Here is a 21,780-nt window from a genome sequence, read left to right as displayed (position 1 = left end):
TTGACCTAAGCGGTCACTATCGATTGCGGCCGAATTCCCAGTCACGATTAGAGTTAATGAGAGTTAGAACACTAGAACTCGCTAGGCACAGGAGCGAAAATCACTCGAAGAATCATCGGCAACCAACGACGACCACGGTACCTACTCATATACGAACTACGGACAATCATCGACGACCACATCGAAGACTCTCAATCAAGCCGCCCGATACTGATATCTATATTTCTCTGCACATATTTAGTCAATTATATTTTGTATAATAAACAGTGACACTTCAAAATGGTATGGTGAACTAATTGTATAATTAAATATCAATAAAGAATAGCATGGTTTTATAACAAGACTAATGTATTATTGTAAATTATATTAAACAGAGGATTTCCGCAATAAAATATATAAATGTTCATTTTATATATACTGCTGCAAATTGATATACAGAATTTATTTATAGACTGAATCAAGTCTGAAATTCAGGAAATTAAAAAGAGCTTAAATCTATTTCGAAATATATTGTTTTACTGACTTCTGCAATGTTTTAATCTCAGTTTGTTGTTATAATGTATGTTAAAAATGAAATAAGAAAACATTGAAAAACATATTCTTTCGAAATATCGTATTCTTAATTTGGAATAAAAAGATTCGAGTTTGGGAATTGTATTATTTTTTAACACCATTCCCATGCCGCTTTTCGGGCTTTCCTAACGCTATAAAGGGGCGAAAACCTTGTTGGTGGGGTGGGTGCTCAAGGGTGGTTGGTCTGAAAAAGGGAGGGTCCCGGGGCGCCTCACACCTTGCGGCTGTGCCAAAAATAGAACAGCTCACTTATTTATAGGGACGTAGGGTGCGAAAGGTCGACCTTTTGGCCTTGCCAAAAGTCAAACATCCAGAATTTCGACTGCAGTCGAAGGTCATACGGGATTGACAACTATTAAAGCTTATTATTGATACTTACATCACTGTTCTTCATACGGATTTGACTCATGACGTACTTTTGGAGTAGCTAAATATTTATTCGCAACTGCGGAAAATAGCCGGATCCGTAAATGAATAAGAAGTATTGACGCGATTATGTTACAGCAGCGATTCTCAAATGACTTAACATATATGTGTTTCTATGTACTTGAAGAAACAATAACTGAGTTAGCTGCGGTCAGTTAAAAGTAAGTGAATAAAACTAAACGAAACTAAAGATAACCGGCTAAAACGGTTTATAGCTCCATTATACTGGAAATATAACACAAAAATGATTGTATGAGAGCAAAGTGTAAAACATACTGTCTCAGTAAAAATCGATTAGATTTTTTTATCTTTGGCGTGTTTATTCAAATGTACAAAATCTAAAAAAGTCAATGCTAGCTAGAGGGTATTTTTTATATATTTTTTATCTTATTGTCTGCGAAAAGATGACTTTATCAATTTATCAGAATAAATAAATAATTTATATTACATAATATAAAGTCTAAAATTATCGACTCAGACATATATGTTAGGCTGAGGTGTGAATTAATTTTGTTTACATTTATTATACGAAAATTTATATGCTCATATAACAAAATTTGTTTATATTCTTGTTAACATATTGCGATTCGTGGCATTTACGATAGACGTGCGAAATTATTTAAAAGTAGAAATGTGTTTGTTCAATACTATGACCAATTATGTGAGATATATAAATATATTAAATTTAGAAACATGATTAACGCATTTTATATAATATTTTAAGAACGGACGATGAAAATTACCAGCACACCTAACAAAATAAATCTGCCATTATCTATGAATGAATATTAAGAATTATATTAAAATATATACAAAATAAAATCAGAATATAATTTGAGATAACAGTGTAGGTTGGTTTGAACTATAATTTATTATATTTGTACTCATATTTAGAATTATATAATTTTTTTGTAAAGATTAAGTGCAAAAGTTTTATGTAACGATAGTGTTATATATTATATTCTTTGTTTATAAGATCAACGCCCTTCGTATGCATTTTGATCCCGCATAGTTATTTTTAGACTGTAAAACGACGCGATTACCCCTTTTCGTGATGCTGTAACCGCTAATTAGCATAATTATATAAATATATGAATCTCCTTTGTTCGTCAGCATTCTGACAAATAACTTTAAACCATACATCTGACTGATAAATACCGATTTTCATCGAGTAGCCGCGAATTTATAACAATAGCATAAAATTTAATTTCACAAAATTTCACTCAGGAATTTTTAAACAATTTAGTTTGAGCTATAAAAGTACCGGAGATTCGAACCTAAAATGTCATATAAGCGTGAATAGCTCGAGATTGTCATTACCATAATAAATTACTTTAGACAACTTAAAAGTAAAGATTTTTCGTATTGCTTTATATGAGATAACACATCTAATAACAGCTATTTAGAAAATTAACAGCTGCACAATATTAACATAGTAATTTCCAGAATTTTGGAAAGTGTTTTTTCCGTTATTTTGTTTGTCGGCTATTATATGTATTATATATAGCCATGTCACTTTGAAATAGCAAAGATAAGAAGATACATTTCCTAAAAGAAAGCAGTAGTTTTTGGGAAAAAAATGACTACCTGCGTTGTTAAAGTTGGTCAGTTCTTACTGTTTTTAAAAATTTAAAATTGCAAAATATTAGACCGCGACTATAAACAATTACAATTACTACAAATATTCGGATTGGAGTCATGTATTGTTTGTAGTCGAGATGTAGCAATGCCATAGTTATACTAAAACTCGATCTAGAAAGAAGCGTAAAAGACAATGACGTGGAAAAATGCGCAGTCGTACGTCTGGTGTAATTGCGACTTAGAATTCAGTTACATTGAAACTTTCTACACATAACAGTGCAATAAAGAATATTTCTTAAGAAAATTACTGTTTACTACCATTGAACTAATGAAGGAAGAATGATTTAAGAAAATACATATATACCGGCGGGGGTTTGATTTTAATGCTAGAAAGAAACCTGGTGATTGCCTGAGCATCAAAAAATATGTCTCTAAAATTGCTATTCAATTTCATTTCGTCTCAAACTTAAGAATTATGAACTAAAATTGCTTTATTTTTTTAAGTAAGGGAATGGACTCCATTTAGAATAAGATTGAAAATATAGTAGTTTAATAAGTTCTATGACCTTTAGCAAGACAAGCATTTATATTGCGGAATGAGGTTCTTTCCGACCTCCTACCTAAGCTGTCGCGAGAATCAATGATCTTCCAAGAGAGGTGTAACATAAACTAATTTAAGAACCTTTGTTCGAACGTAAGTTATGTCAGTGTCCGAGTTTCCTTCGCCAGCTAGTTTGTTTTATTTTCTTAGCATGTTGCATTCTATTCGCCAAAAATAACCTAATTCCGAATGATTGTCATTGTTCTCGCCAGCGATGGCGCTTACGGGCCGAAATGACCCAATAAAAGAGATTTGAGTGGAGCAACGCTTATTTTTAGTCTGGCAAAGACAAAACACTTGACATTTGTGCGGCTCCCGCGCCAACAAAAATAGCACGGACAAAATGGACGCCGTGCGCGCGCGCATGCGCAGCCAGAAGCGAAATTCGAATTTATAGTTATGGGCGGGAAACCAAAGGTGACGTGTCCGAGGGACCCCCGAGGGATCATGGGATTCCCGTCCGGTCCCGGAAAAGCACGTGGCGTGTACCATGTATATAAATACCGCGTACGACGCGAAAATTAATGGACTTTTTAACCATTGCTTGAAAATACATTTTAGTAGATAGGGACAGATGATATGTTTATTCTATTGAATGATATTAAATTTTGCGATTGGTAGGCAGTATAAGTGAATGGAACGTGGCGCACATGTCTATCATAAATAAAAAATAATTTAGACGTAAAATTGCATATGAAAAATATGAACCCTTGGATTATTACAGGACGAACTATAAATTACCGAAAGTGTGTAATGTAATCCAGTTATTTAGAGGTTAGGGTTAGTGAAAAACTTAACGTTGCATACTTATATTTGTATTTGAAAAAATAAGACGATAAATTACGTCTCATTTTTGCATCATAGTACAAAAACCCATATATAAGAAGAAGTCTTATTTATTTAAAAGACATTATTAGAAAGGCACAGCTAGCTTATAATTAATAACAAATCTAGAAATCTGAGTAAAGTTTTATTTGAACAACCTCAAATCTAAGCAGTCTACGATAGCTTGAACCTTGAAGCTGAGAACAGTCGCCGATTTCTTATTCAGACAGGATTCATCGACTAAAAACGCAGAATTACAGCCGTGTAATCTGTTGAAATATTCTGACTTTTCATATTGAGTTTCTCTCATGATCGATATTAAATCGCAGTGTTACCAGCGGACTATTTAAGCTACTTATATATGTGCTAATATATTTTAAATATTGAACATGGTCTTGTGAAGCATAGTAAACTTTACGATCAATGTCTAACCCGAGGCCCGCGGGCCGCTTGCGGCACAGTCAATGCTATTGGGCGGCCCACCTTAACCCTTTGTAGTCCAAAGTTTTTTTAATTATATGAAATAAATTAACGATGTTAAATTATATATTTATAATATAAATGGTTTTATATTAATTTAAAAATATAAAATATTAATTTATTTATTTGGACTTAATATTTTTAATTGAAATTTAATTTTTATAATTCAATAAATATAATAATATTAAGCGTATTATATAATGAAAGTTTATTATTTATAAGCATTGTTTTATTATTTTTTTATTATATTACATATGTATATAGATAAAATATTTAAAATAACTTTAGTTTTCTTATTTATTTTGTTTATAATATATTATAATTTAAAACTACTTAAGACATTGTAGATATAAGAGCTGTTAATAAAAAACAGATGTCCAATACATATAGACAAAGGACTATAAAGGGTTACGACAGTCATCAGAGAAGAATAAAAATTCGTAAAATTATAAACAAATCTACAGATATAAACTGTTTTATGGCAGGATCTGAGTGACTAATAGTTTATTATTTTTTATAATTCTCCAAAGGCTACAGTGCTGCTTAATCTAAAAGAGCAAGAGCGTGTATTTTTCGTTCAGATGAAACACAAATTAAATATTAAAACCATAAAATTTAAGAAGACATTACAAGGCTAGCTTTATAATATTAATCTTTTGGTTTTGATTAACACGTCATTAATAATATAATTGAACTTGAAACCTTTATATATAAAGAAGCTATTTATATAACACAATTTATTCAACAACCATAAATACATAATATTCTACATTATCATATTTATCGTCGCATATAATACACGTGTCGGCGATAAAAATCAATGTTTATTTGCAAATGCATAATTAATTTAACACAACATGGTCGACGCCAAATCATAATTATTGAAAGAACAGGTCACGGTCGCTCAACTGGTTAAATTTTAACATTGAAACGCACACATCCCATTTATATATTCAATATTCCATCTAAGCGATATAAATAACCTCGCATTCCGTCTGCGTATCATTATAAATAAAATATCGCCCACCTGCGATAACAGCTTTATTTTGGTCTTTCAACTTCCAAATATCACTAGAGTGATAGTGACGAAAAATACATCGACACCGTTCAGGGGCAATTTTAGAACGCGTGGGTAGTTTGCTTGACACGTAGCGGTCCGGGTCAACCCAGACGGAAAATAGACTAATCCGGGAACTTTGCGGGCGCGCATTTACCCCGTTAACGGTGACACAATTGGGTCTCGCGTAATTAACGTGTACGTTGCGCAACACTGTGTACACACATGCTATGTGTACGTGAATGATGCGCAAATAGAACAACGCGGATGAGATTTGGACGCGTTATTTAACCATCATAGTCATTAGACAATGAGGCGCGGATGGATAAAAATAGACTAGAGTATGTGGCGGCCGGGGCACTCGAAGGGTTAAAAACGAGATATGCTTGAAGTTTGCAAATTACATTTAAAAGTAGCCTTTAGAAAAAATCGAATATTCGATTGAAAAGGACGGAATAGCGTAGTCCGTAACGTCTCAGACTAATAACTCTGAGGTTACGGGTTCGAGCCCCAGCAGCGTCACTCGAATTTTTATTAAAAAAAATGCGCTTTTATTAAAAAAAAAAACAGCCTCAGCTGCAGTGACATCTATTGGTTATAATTTATACTACACATAATAATTTATAATTATTAATATATATATATATATATATATATGTCACCGATTCCCAGAATTTATCTGGTACTTAATACTTACTTGTATGTATTCACTATATCTGATTGACTTACTCAATTGGTACAGATTTACCCCGTTGTAACGCATTGGGCTTACGCCTGTTAGGTTACAATGGAAGATTTAATAATCAAAAAAAGAAAACCCTATTCAGGATGTTATTTGTTTAAAAAACATTATTGTGTCAGAGTAGATGTGACGATAAAACGACAGACTTGAGGGTTCTAGCATATATAAATATAAAGTGTTATACCTTAAAGTTCTGAATACTTATGAATATGTTAGACACTACTGTATTTAACGTTACGTCTTTTCTTTATGCAAATATATGTAAGCTGCAATATTAAATATTTTTTTCCACCATTTTAATATTAATATACGACCTAGCTCGATTTGAATTATCCGCTAGCTTAGGAAAATTTAGGAAAACTAAATCTATGTTTATCGATCGAAATTATAATAACATAATTATCACTAATTCTGATAAAAAATATAAAACACAACATATGGGATTCGAACCCATGTCTTTTGTGTGTTAGTTACCGACTATACTATTAGTCAATTTTGTTAGTAAACTTATCACGCTCTATGGATAATTACACAGTTTTAATAGATTAGGATTGTAGCAATTATTTCTTATTATTCTAAAAAAATCGGTTATTATAAAATATATTACTTTTGCATTGAAAATCAGTATTTTAGTTCATGGTAGATAGGGATAGACATCTGTCTTTTTCACTGAACTACAATAAGTTTTTTGATTACTGGGTCAAATACATAGATGCGCTCTCTGTGGCAAATAAAAACGCAAAAAGAGTCAAACACTCAAAGTAACTAATGCACACAAACGGTGTTGCGCTCGTGCATGTGCTCGCGGCAGTATATAAAACTACTAATTATTTTCTTAAATAGCTAGATAATAGCTTTTAAATGTAATTTGATGTATATATGTATATAGTATATAATTTTATTTATAATCAAAAATTTATTATTATTTAAAGTTCACTTTAAAGTTTAAAAATATTGTTATAAACTCGCGACTACTCGATAAAAATATTTATCGATTCCCCTATTTATATAACTGCATCACGAAAAGGGGTAATCGTGTCGTTTTACAGTCTAAAAATAACTATGCTGGATCAAAACTCGTAAGAAGGGCGTTGATCTTACAATAAAATAATATAATATATTACAATATATATTACGAATGTTTTGCAAAGAGCACTAAATTAGTATGACTATATACATGTCTTTATTTATCATATATTTCTTAACTTTTTATTTGTCTGAAGTATTATTATACAACGCTGCTAATGCATTGACTAACGCCTGTTTTAATATAGCGATTGATAACAACAGTAAATAACACTGCTAAAAATAATATTATTATACATCAAATCGTCTATAACGTTTTTAAAAAAATAATGGATACTTTTTATAAAAATCACAATTTAATTTCTATTAAACCCAAAAGTAACTATAACAACAATACATATAGGATATGTCTATTTTGGACATTCGAATTATGTTTCAATTTTATTTTGTATATCATAATAGATCAGATACAGTTTCCGGAAAGTATTACAATACGATAGAAAAAGCTGGAGGCAGATGAAAAGGAATTGAATTTGGATTTTATAAAAGGAGGATATTAATCCTTTATAATATGCGGTTGAAATATCTACTCACACATATTCATCAATATATATTTTTCATAATGATCGTACATTATTACATAATATTTTTTTATGAGTTAATACATCAAAATTTGATTCTAGGAAAACGCTTCATTGAATAACACAATAAATTATGAATCAGCATCCGTTTGACACATCCAAGTGACGCATTATCCATGTTTTCCTGTATGGATAACCATCAAAATTTATAAATTTAATTCATTGTATATAGCTGGCTTAATTTTGATCGATCAAAATGCGCTAATCCCTGCGGACTTTATGTACTGCGATAAAACGACAAAAATTAACGGCATGCGAACTACGCTGAAAAATGCTAATTTGACATTTATAAATGAAATATAAATTAAAATGTAAATTACACTCAAATACGGCACACTGTGTGTATTAATTCCGTATACACACAATACGTCAATTTTATAAATATAAATATAATTAGCGCACGCGATTCGTGACGTGAATATTGCCCACCCCTATATTAAACCGCCCTCATTACTAATTGATTAGCTGAATTAACTCACACATGCAAGAGAGTATATTTAGAATTGGAAAAAGCTAAAATATTAACTAGACGTATTTCTACGTTGGTTTTTAAAAGGTTGATTATAATCAATGAAGATAGCACATATGTAGTGGTTCTATAATGAAGAACTTTTTACCCTTGATTTTTTTGATGCATGTGAATGTTATGGTTTACAATTATAGAATTGCTAAAATTGTTTCTTTAAGTGCAAGACAAAAATCCAAACAAGTTTAGCATTAATTGGGAACTAAAGATAAAAAATGGTTAGCCTGTAACAATGTGTCTTGAAAAAGAGCAAAAATTTGCAGAAAGGCGATACAATCATATATATATTTTTATGAAATAAACCTACATATGTATATGGAAATATTAAAAAGGTTAATTAGTACGATTATTTTTAACGTTTCGTGCTTCGAAGGCGATTTTCATTTTTGACGGTTAAAAAACAACAACCCAAAAGTCAAAGCTGCCAAACGCGAGCAAGCATCGACTAAGTTAAAATTAACAAAGAACAGTTTAAAAAAGCGTTTAAGTCAGTCGGGTTTCTAATTATCGAAAATTAACGAGTTTCGTAATTTTTTATTGTGCACGCGATTCGAGAAAATAACTTTAATTGAGATCGACATGAAATCTCAAGTATTTTAAAAACTTTGAAGGTAAAAAATAACATTGTTCCATTGTAAAACATAATGGACTTAAACACACACATAGTAGTGTCATAATATCGGTTTACGTCATCGTAGTTCCGTATAACCGTACATGCGAAAAACGAGTTGTTTGAATTGCGTTATGGCAGTCGAATGTTAATAAAATGTATTCGTTTAAGATAAATTATCAACGTTTAAAAGATTTTAAAGCAAATCTAAAAAAATACTGTGTTTATTCTATTTATCTATTCTTCAATGCGCATTTGATTTAATATAATATTTAGCGAAAACAATATTTTGTAAAATATTGTTATATATATTCGCGGGTACTCGATTAAAATCGGTATGTATCAGTCAGACTGTATGGTTTAAAGTTATTTGTCTGAATGCTGACGTACAAAGGAGATTCCCCTATTTATATAATTATGCTAATTAGAAGTTAGAAAAGGGGTAACGGCGACGTCTTACGGTCTAAAATAGGCATGCTGGATTAAAACTAGTACAAAGGGCGATGATCTCACAAAGCAAAAATAATATAATTAGAATAATTAAAAAAAAAATATTAAAATTTACAAATATTTTCATAGTCAAATGATTCAGTTAGAAATATTTACTGTCACGAAGAATACTTTTTTTTGTTAGCTATTATTAAATCGAATGCTTAGAATGCATTTTATAAATGAGATTAACTGGTCCTTAATTTAGAAAAAGCTGTATTATTTAATGGGTCAAAGAAAGAGGGGAAAAATTCCCAGGGCCCTTTCTCTTTGAGGCGCCCAACTCTGGAAAAAATCATAGCAAAAATATATTTATAATAAAAGTAAAAACCGACTAAACTACAGTTGTTTGCGATTTACCAATATACTAATATATTGTATTTCAGATATAAGTTCCTTTTTTCCTTTTTTATACGTACATATATACAATAAATAAAAGGAGCGGAACATTGCCTTCAAAAGCACCCATTTTCTAGCTAGTACTTTCACAATAAACATTATTATTCAACGGGACAAATTGTAGTTTTTTTATACAGCTCCCCTTGTGTTAATTTGTATGCAAATTATTGTTGACTTTATTACTTTTCTAACGTTTAAAAAATATTAGACATGAGAGGAAATTTACAACAAATGTGAATTAGTAGTAGTAAATTTAAGTATTCGATTTGAAAATTCAGATCAAATACCTACGGAAAAAGCAAATAAATCAACAATATCACTAGTTGAATTATACAAATTTAATGTTTTTATAAATTGTATTATCGGTAATTTTAAATAAAAAAATAATACACTCAGTTTATTGTAACTTATTCCTAAAAAAAAACTAGAAAAAACAGTCTCGAATCAATCGTGAAAATATTATTTAAAACATGTCATTTCAGTAAAATCATATCTCAATAAATTTTTACAAGTAGATATATATTTTTAGCAGTGAAAATATAACTTATGTGGCAGGTGCTAGTAAACTTTTCTATATGTAGTAATACTCATCATTATTTATTTACGTCCGACGGATAATTGTTTCAGCGAATGAGTATTTTTTGTTAAATTTATATGTTCACTAGTTAAATCCAAATACATTTTCACCAGTAGATATATATTTTTACTAGCGAAAATATAATTTAACTGATGCGCTAATATGCTGCTTTACCCTTTAGCGCGCAAAGGCCGAAATCGGTCGATATATCGACCGATGACATTACGGTCTATAATTCAATACCTATCTTAGCATCAAAATATTTGTCGAGGAAGCTTTTTAGTTGATATATTGACCATATGAAATGAAGTTGTCGTTATCGGCCAAAAAACGATAAAATCAAAAATCAAAATAAAATATTAAAACAATCTCAAAGAATTCTTTTTTATTATTATATCTTTATATGTTTATATGTAATATATTTCAAACAATAAATTATACTTTTGTGCCACTATTTGATCATTTATTATATAAAAAAATATTATTAAAATATGACCTTAAGTGGGCAATGGTCGATATATCAACCGACAGAAATTTCGAAATTTCCAAAAAAAAAAATTTTTTTTTATCAAAATTACTTTTTATATATAATAAGAGTTTTAAAAAGTAATTTTTGAACCCTTAATTCCATTATAATTAATTTGCTCAATTTGACAGTTGCGAAACGGCCATTTTCTGTTCAAACCCAAACCTAACCTGATGAAGTTTTAGAATTTTCATCAGACAAGTCCAAAATACAAATAAAGCCAACTTATCTCTCAAGGGAAAATAAGCGGAAGAATAAGTGCAGACAGACATCGCATCTCACATATTGCTCCATAGTTTATCTGCATTTCGATATTACACCATGTTTTACAAACATTATAGCTATCCTTACCGATATTACTATGGACTTCTAATATAAGAGGGCTAATCAAAGTATATACAAATCGAATTTTGGTCAATATGAGAGCGCAATTTTATTGCTTTAGACGTGGATTTTTGACTTCTGAGAAGGGATAATTGTCGGCTTAAATATGCTTAGTTCAAATTCACTATATGGCAACACTGAGCAGAAAAAAAACACGACTTATTATCAGGTAAATATGAGTAGATATTTTTAATATTTTTTAATGCTTAATTAAAATATAAATTCAGAAAATATGTGTGGCTAATATTTATATTTATTTGTAGCATAGAAATTGTTAGCTCGTACCTATTATTATTTATTCAAGAAATAATATTATGATGTTAAAAATTATTTTTATCATGAGGCATGGAATCATTGTTTTTCCCATGGCCTTGGTTCGCTCTCGGCGGTCCTACGCCAGACCTGACCTTATGGAATACGAATTATTTAAGTTAAATAAAAAAAATAAGATGTTTGTTATATTAAATACATATATATTTATACATAGTTCTTATAGTAAAAGATCAGTGTTTTTTAACTAATAATATTTAAAGAACATATTACCCACATACATTGACGTAAAAGATAAGTTTATAATACAAATTATAAACTATTAATTAGTTATTTAAATGAAGGCCTCACAAGAGATAATAACTATAAATATGCATCACATGTTTTGATATTATACGCCTAACCTTTTGCGGAAACAATGAAATTACTAGAGAACAGTGTATATTTTTATTTCTATTATCATGGACGTATTTTTTTTAACCCGAATTTCGCTTAAAAAATATGTCCTCATTTCATTCCATATATTGCGTTAATGCAAATTTTAACGGTACTCATTCGCAAATGGTGATAAATGGTCGTCTTATCTTTGAAACATAAACTGCCTTTAAAATGGCATTTTAATCTGTTTCTTTGATTATATGACAAACTTATATACAAAGTTATCAATGGCCGAAAATTAAATTATTATATAAAACTTAATGATATATGATATAAAAAAGGAAGTAATGCAACTACCGCGACTTAAAATATATGATTTTTATGGAACGGAAAATCGATACAAACTTCCGATCTTTCCATTTGTATCGTCAGATTTAATCGAGCAGGACTGCCACCTTTGAATCGCTAAGAGTTAACTCGAGCTTTAGGATGACTAAAGATTTTATGATGCATAAAAACGACAGTTAACGCACCTTTATATGTTTATGTTATGTTTAAGAAAAAAAGAATGATACAATATTGAAAGAATTACAAATCTATATAATAGAAAATCATTTACTACTAATCAAATGTTTTCGATAAGATGTAAACTATATACATAGCTATACAAATTAGGAACACACGTATAGGTAGCAATTTTCGATATGGTTATAAATCGAAGCATAATGCAGATATATACAGCGACAGCATAGAAATTAAAGCCTTGGCACGTGGAAATATGGAGCACGAGCAAACAAATAAGGTACAAATTTAACCCCTCTATACCTATACAGTCCCGGGTCGAATTTTCAAACCGAGTGCTATTTCCGACTTCGGGAACTGGGACAAGGGTGCACTCGATATACTATTTATAGCAAACGGTCGGGGTGGTTGGGCGACTGGGGTGGTACCGCTCCACCCCATAGCCCAGATTCGCTTTATATGCATACGTCAACGGTTCTAGCGCCATTGTACCTAATGAAAATAAATAGGTAACACGTTGAAAAATTACGATACTTAAAAGTTTCATTCTGCAGTACTGTCCTCTATCTTATTGGTACTGAAAAATAATACTTTGACATCTACGCATTGTTATGCGATTTTTTATGTTTATAAGAATGTTGTTTATCTTCTAATTTTATATGCAGATCGCACAGGATGTGAGAATTGAGATTCTGTGTGCGAAAAGCAAGAAAAAGATTTATTCTCGGAAAGCTAAATTTGTTCTCCGGATTGATAAATATTTTTCTCATTCGCTGCTCAAATGTGAATTTAAATAGAAATAGTCATTCATGATTATCCGCGTAATGTGGACATCGTTTTATTAACATACGTTAACCAGTAAGTCAGTAAATTTATTTATATTTATACTATGCGTGAACGTTTTATTAAGGAATGCAAATTTTATAGTAGAAATACTATTTTAACTTATTCCTTATTTAACAGGAACAACTTTGGTATAAACAGCTTATAGCAAACATATGCAGATGACATAGACAATGCAGCAAGATCCTAGCAAAATCGAGAGTTATCTATAGACGTAGTCTATATTGACTTTGTTAGTTTCTGCTTTTGAAAAAGTTTGTCATGCAACTTTAATTCTTGTTTAGGAGTACTGCAGGGATACAATTTAGCTCCTCAGCAATTGAGAATATGGTGATCTAAAATAATTAGCACAAATGCGGGTTAGCTGTCTTTACAAAAAGACATGGAGTCTCTTTGAGAGACTACTTTTTTTCCTAGCAGAATTTCTTTAAATTTTAAGTGAAAGTACTTTAACCGGACAGTTATGTTAAAGCAAGGACATCTTTAAAGTTTGCAGTAAGATATCGAACGTGTTACTTTAACACTTCATTGACGATTAATTTTAAGCGTCAATAAATATGGTTCAATCTGGAATCTCAGCAAAGCGAAGAGATGATTCAGATTCAATTGTATTTTTAACGCAGCACAATAGTATTCAATAAATCATTTTTAAATTGTTAAAGGGTGATGTCGACAATCAATTAGTTAATACTCGGCGGGCTATAACGTGCCTTAGTGAGTCGCGATTGCTTCCCTTATTCTTGACCATCACGGCCAGAACGTCAGCGCTCGAAAATTATCATTACACTAGCCTTTGAGCTTCTCAGCGACAAATTGTTTTAATATAGAAAATTAAATTGTATAGATATTTGAGGATAATCTGCAATATTGTTTCAAAATGGCAGCTAAATGTTTTAATATTGAAATTTAAATTCTGTGGATTTTGGAGGATAATCTGTCATATTGTTTCAAAATGGCAGCTATTCAAAAATACAAATTCTGTAAGATAAGAAAATTAAATTAAAATAAAATAAAAATAAATAATTTTATCTTATATTGTTTTATCATTTTTTGCTAATTTGTTAGATAGCCGCCTTATCTGCTAACTTGTTTAAAAATAGTAAATATTCAAAGCAATAAAAAAGTCATTACTTTATCAAAAGAAAAAACCTCATAAAAGAAGATGTAAAAAAATGATTAAAAATATAAATTTAAATTAAATTACCATTTATAACAAAAAACTTTTTTTACATTACTTGGCATTTATGTGGGTATTTAATAACTGCGGAAGTTTTAATCATATTAACATAAAACTTGTTCTAAAAATAGCTCTTGTAAATATATCAGCCTGATATATTGTTTATTGTTTATATAGCTGTATTGTTTCAAAATGCCGTTTATTAGAAAAAGCGTACTTTCGATTAAAAATAAATATAATTAAAAAAAAAATTTTTAATGTTACACATAAAAAAAAAAAATTGTTTGATATCAAAAATAGATAATATAACAAATGTTAAATATCAAGGGTTTTTATTAATCAAAAAATTCTGGTTATTTAAACATTTACAGCAGTTAAAAATCGTGTAAAAAAGTCGTCACAACAAATTTTGCTTTATTTGAACACTAACATTTTTATACAATAAATTCTAACAATGTATATGTACATTGCTTCATCCAAATATCCTAGAAATCTACTCCTGATATAATTATTAATTGTTATTTTAAATTACGTTAAAGCGCAAGTGGTATTGTAATATTTTAATAATATAATATACCATTACTTTTAATATTAAAAAAGTCGCGACACGACTGAGCCCCATACGTGGCTCTTGGACATTAGAAAAGTTAACGTATATACATACATCTACTAAATTATTGCTAAAAATGTCCATATAAAATATACAAATATATAAGTATACATCTGAAGATGGCAATAAGTTAATTGGGGGAAGGTTTACATTACATTTTCAATAAGAAAGAGATTATTGTTTCAAAAATATTTTTTTTTCAATTAAGAAATGTATATTTTTTAATCTAATCACTGAATTAGGGACACCCATAAATTGAACCCTAGGTCAGGCATCTTGCTTTGTCTCACCAATTTACCATTTTACATTATTTTATGTATCATGAAATTAGTTAATCTATTTACAAAATTACATAGTTAATTATGATAAATACAATAATTGTATATAGAATTTATAACAATAATTATTATTTGCATTAAATTTAATTGAATAAGCAATGTCTATGTATAAAATCATGCATTAATGCATCAGTTATTGGAATAAACAATATATTATTGATTTTAGTTGTTACTGCATATCAGTGAACAATATGCATACAAGAGCAAAAAAATATTGTTATGTTACTTTAAATTATAATTAATTAATGAATCATATATTTTCAATTATTTATCGGTGTGAAGATATCGATTAAAGAAATTCAGATTAAACCGAATAAAACACTTGTACATTATCTATAATCGCGAATTCATATCAAATTATTAAATAAATAATAATCAATATTTTATAATATAAACCGGATCAAATGCTTACTCAATGTTCAAAATACTGAGAAAAATGAATGATTCACTGAGAGGAAAAAATCGCGTTACATAAAAAATAAACATATTCACAGCTTTCAATTCATAAACAAATGAGAAAGAAAAATATCAGTGGTAAACAAAATAATACGACAACAAAAACTCGTTTCAACAACGCACCTGATGAAATCACGTTGTCCCCCCTCCGTTGGTAAATAATAAACATTTAGAACTAAAAATAAACTCAGAGTTTATAAATAGGGCGCGTCACATGTACGCCTGGTGCGTCATCAGTTGTTTCTTGAAAACAGGTGTTTTAGGGGTTTCTCCAGATTTTTCACTTAGGGGATAAAATTAACGGTGCGCTCACAAGACGACTTTCGCCACTGGAATCTGAACGAACACTGGCGCCAAGTAAATTGTTCGCAGTTTTAACGGTGCTAACTGATAACGATAATAGGCAAACATGAATCAAAAATAGATATGATATAGGTAGGTTAAGCAGGTATTCTGGATAATCATACGATTGCATCGTTGATATTGTTAGATAAACATATGTATTAACTAAAATAAATATCTTCAAGTATACTATTTTGATATTTTGATGGAAATCATATGTCTAAAGTCCTCGTCATATTAAAATGTGTCACAGTAAATTATATAAATAAAAATATGATAGAATAAAATATTAGTTTATTTTATAAGCACTTGAAAATGATCCACTGTGTATCAAACAAATCGTCCTTTTACACATAATCAACTCTAGTTTTTGCCCCGGAAGGATTAGCATATATTACCGTAAGGTAGAATACCTCAAGGTTCTAAAGAACAACCCGTTATATATTTTTCAACAAAGCTACAATGGAGCTCTATGCCTTTCATGAATGAATTTCAACTTTAAACTAGAGTTTCTTGATTTCTACGTCATATATGTATGTATGGCGTTTATTCCTTTTTCGGCACACAACGCGAGTTTTATTATCTGTTTTTTTTATGGAACAGTTTTTAAAAGTTTTGAGACATAAACATAAATTGGTATATATATAATTTTTTATAAAGTAGATTTCTAGGCACTTGATCATAAAAGCGTATCAATTTTTAAAATTTTTTTTTAATGACTTTATACATTAAAACGGATGTCCACATTTAATCGGCGTAGACGTTTCTTATACTTCAAATATGTTTATTATTTTCATAAACCTAAATAAGTTGGCGATGAATTTAAGCGGCAGAAAAACAGAATTACCGAACACGCATCGCACTTAGTGCAATACACACTGCAAGCATAACATTGCAGTTTCTTTACTTTGCGAATATTTCTCGTATTATTGAATAATAGCGAGTTATTCATATGCATTTATTTTTGTATTGACTTTTTCAATGCATTTTACAAAATAAATTAATAATTTAATTATTGGCGATATCTAGTTATATAGTATACATATTTATATTTATAAATATAAAACCTTTTGAGCCTGTTCAAAATAAATAAAACACATTCTAAAAATATATCCATTGAAACAACTTCACAAAAACCTAACAGTATAATGAAAAACTCTTTCAAGATTATGAAAAGAAAATAGATCAAAAGAAGACGCAGTGTTTAATCATAGCCTGTATTTCACACAACCAATCATAGCCTACAAAGGCTTTATACAAATTAAAAATAATATTGTTTTAATAATACATAAGCGCACATAATAAGTTTCATAACCGCAATACGTAGCTTAGGGTCTGTTTCGTAATGTTACTATGACGTAAAAAGGGGTGGTATTGTATGGCTGCTTAAGGTTAAAAATAGTATTCTAGACGTAAAGCTTTTAAGCAAAGCTTGTGGTTTTACTAGGACTTTATAAATAAACGCGGGTGCATTTTTAGTTCAGGAGATAAACTTTATTAATTTAATAATAGTCAAAATAGGAGATAAACTTTATTAAATTATTAATAGTAAAAATATGTGACTTTGAACTTATTATGTGTTTATAATAATAGTTATAGAAATTATTTTATGTACTTAAACATATGTAAGGCTTCTTTCATATTAGGTAACTAACAATCAATCACATAAGTATATTCAACTAAAATACAAGAAGAAGTGAAACGATCTATAATTAACGTGACTGAGCAACATTTCGTTTTGATATTACCAGATCTTCTGTATTCATTACAATACCTATCTATTAACAAATAATTGCGGATTTTTTTGCAGTTTATCTAATCCTGATTTTATCCATCATTAACAATTATCTTGCACAACAAATACGGTAAATTTTTGCCACAAATAATTATGTGTAAAATAACACATTGATACTGAATAATAAAAAATATTTTTTTGTGGATTTGATTTTAATGACATTGTCATGAAATATAAAACCAATTTTGTAAATATCAACTAAGCTCATTAGCCAGACTGATTCGCCATCTTGTTTTAAAACGGCGGCTACCAAAAAAATTATTGGAGAAATAGAAAAAGTTTGTGAATAAAAATTATTTATTTGGATATTTAAGGACACGATGACTGCCGTAGTTTTAATGATATGCTCATAAATCTCAATCTAAATATACACCTTGTAATTATTTCACTTATGTTTGTTAGTCAGTCTGATTCGCCATCTTGTTTCAATATGGCAGTGATTCAGATAATAAAAAAATCTTAGAGAAAAAAAAAATGTAAAAAAACGTTTTAAAATATAAATTAAAATAAATTTATAAATTGAAAAAAAAATGTTTGTTATTACATTTTTTGTAACATAAAATTGGGGACACGATACTACTGTAGTTTTAATTATATTTACATCAAACTTGCAATACAAAAAATTGTAACTTTGTTTAAAAAATATATAAAAAATAAAAATATTATAAAATGCATTTTTTTTATTTTAAATAATATATTAAAAAACAATAAACCGTAACTCTGTTTTTAAAATCATAAAAAAGAGAGTAAAAAACAATTTTTACACATACATATATATGTACATATGTATATGTGTATACATACGGATTTATTTAAAGTAACTAGGGATTTTACAAAATACTTAATAGCGATTTTATAAAATACTTTGTGCCGCCCGGGGCGATCCTAAATTCCCTAGACCTTCTTATAAATCTGTAATTTATTGCATTTCTTCATACCACTTACAGAATATATGGAAATAAAAAATGTATAAAACAGTTTTTAAGTTTGATGAAATATGGTAATGGTTATTAGGCATTTCATTATTTTAGCACGTGCTCGATTCAAATAAACAATGGAAAAATCTAGTGTAACTTCGACTTACACCGACTCTAAAAACTGACAAAATTTTAAGCCGATCAAAAATATTTTTATTTATAGTCATAAAATCAGCATTTGTTAAGCTGTTTTGTTTTCACATGTTCAATATTTTTTCATTTAAACAATATTTTTAGCGCATTCAGTTTAAAAATCACACGACACGAACGGTTTTTCCATTGCGAAAATACCGCTCCCAAGCACGTGCCGCCCGGGACGGTCTCCCCCCGTCCCATTTCTAGATACGCCATTAATTATACAATAGACATTTATAAAAGGAGCAGATTTAAAATCAGCGCATACCTTTACACTTATTAATTATTATCAGATATAGTAAAAAAATATAATAAATTTTTATATTTTACAATTAATAATAGTACAAAATTCAGCTTTAAATGAGTTCAGAATCATCATATATTTTTGTTATAAAATTGTATTTTAATATGTTGATCGGTAGAATGGATTACAACGTATTTATGACGAGTCTTTTTATATGAGGTGATGTTTATAAGTTTGCCTCACTTCAATTATTGTGCAACAATATAATATATGCTTAATAAATGAGATAAAACGATGTTGCAAAAATTACAAAATATGGCAATGAGAGTAGTTTTAAACAAAAATATATATACTAGTTGTTAAAGTATGATTGATAGATTGGAGTGGTTAAATATTCAAAAAAAATTGAAGATGAATTTTTTAGTATTTATAAATAAATTAGAAAATTCTTGAAACTCGCGTGACCAAAAGTGTTTTGGACATTAATCAATAAGGATAAACTAGACAATAGTGGGATCACACAAAAGCCGTCGAACTACAGGGTTTCCATAAATTACTCGCAGGGATTCTCCGGTGCATAGAATGAATATTTATTTGTTACTGAATACATATGGCTGGTCCCCAATGAACCAGCAGAGATACGAAGACATGAGCACAGTCGAAAAAATCAGATTTGGCCTACCCGCGGATCACATACATAAATAAACCTCCGCAATACTGTCGCTGCAGATCTTACACTGACATCATCCGTCCGCCAGCTTCTCCATTACCGCTCGGAGAATAACGACCTCGCAATATGTTTTATAATCTAGTAAAATTCTCACTAGTTTCCACCTGCGTCTTACTGGCTGCGAAGTCATACCCTTAAGGGTTAGAATCCAGAACGTATTTTATTAGGTATTTCATAAAAATTTGAATGAACATAAATTTAATACTAGAAATAGAAGATAATTGAAAGATAGTTAGCTATAATGATACGAGTACGGCCAGAAGTGTGGCAACCCGCAAAAATAATATAATATCATTGGAATAAGAAACACTTTCGTGCATTAAGAAATAAATTATAATTTTAAAGTATTTTTTTTATATTCTGTCTATGTTTTAATTAGGTTTTATATGTATGGTTTAATTATATTTGTTTAGTGATTACACAATTAGCTATGTATATTAATAAAATAAATAATAAATAATAATACATCTGACCCTTCAACATCACATATTGCTTTTTTTAATAAGTAAAGGGTCAACGGGCTCATGAAATTCAAGGAAATTACTAGATTACATAAATTATCTAAGCTACATACATTTTAAAATATTGTGGTGAACATTTGCCAAAAGAGATAACACTGTTTTTCAGAACCAGATTAAAATTGCTTTCTAAAAAAAGATACGAATCAGGGCTTATCGAAATAAATGTTGGCTCTAAGGAGTGCTATGTATATTAATGATTTTGAGCCACGCCGCGGGACCGTGGATCTTGGGTCGTCATCCAGAATGGACTGAGAACTTTTCAGTACGAGGACCCCAGAGTCAAATGCTGGTGACTTGTCGGCTCTATATAAACAAGCGATTATGTCGCAAGAATAATAATAGTTCATATACATATATTATTCTAAAAAACTAATGCTTCAAATCATTTTAAATAATAGACGACGGTCTAAAATGTACAGCAATATTTTTTCCTCATTATTATTTAACCTCCCAAACGAAACGATTAGTGACCGATTCGTCACTAATCGTCCATTTTCATTGCCAAGGACACCAGGCAGGTGTGTTTTTAACGTATAGGAACCTATACAGTAATTCAAAGCACGAAGGTTCTTCGATTACCAGAACAATACACTGCGGTTGTGTCGACTGAACGAATCACGAGCATAATAATAAATCGCTGGCGTAAATCAAAGACGCTGTCGACGGTGTGACAGCATAATTCGTGTGTTTGCGCATGCGCATTCCTTGCCAAAGACACGCGACATCGAGCTGATCAAGGTAATTTATTGCGCTAACTGATATCGAATTTGATATTGAAACTAAAATCATTGACAAACTACACACTGTTGGGAAAACATACAACAATGTAACAATAAATTTGTCAATAGCTTACCAACTTTTAATAAAGATTAACTAAGAGAAAATATTCTTAATTGTATCTATGAATCATGTATTAAGTAATAAGTTCTCTGTAATTCTAAATTTCTAAATCAGAACTCTCAGGTTAGACGTCCTTGAC

At 29.7% G+C, this 21,780-nt stretch overlaps 1 protein-coding gene across 8 annotated transcripts in view; it reads right to left on the bottom strand.

Moving 5' to 3' along the window:
• HDAC4 (histone deacetylase 4) overlaps window positions 1-21,780 on the bottom strand; it is a 215,708-nt gene that overhangs the window by 19,720 nt on the left and 174,208 nt on the right. The window contains exon 1 of one of the 8 annotated variants that reach the window (XM_088201315.1): window positions 16,181-16,301. The exons of 5 other annotated variants lie outside the window; for them this stretch is intronic. In XM_088201315.1, coding sequence (XP_088057441.1) covers window positions 16,181-16,226 — 46 coding nt within the window. In that variant the 5' untranslated portion in view covers window positions 16,227-16,301. Of the gene's footprint in view, window positions 1-16,180; window positions 16,302-21,780 lie in introns of those variants that run through there. 2 more of the 8 variants (XM_088201072.1, XM_088200973.1) reach the window with 2 other exon arrangements.

This window comes from Plectrocnemia conspersa, unplaced genomic scaffold (genome assembly GCF_051122295.1).
Source record: "Plectrocnemia conspersa isolate PC_06_02 unplaced genomic scaffold, ASM5112229v1 ptg000001l, whole genome shotgun sequence".
NCBI lineage: Eukaryota > Metazoa > Arthropoda > Insecta > Trichoptera > Polycentropodidae > Plectrocnemia > Plectrocnemia conspersa.
Note: the sequence above shows the minus strand (reverse complement) of the source record. Positions and strands in the feature narration are given on the sequence as shown.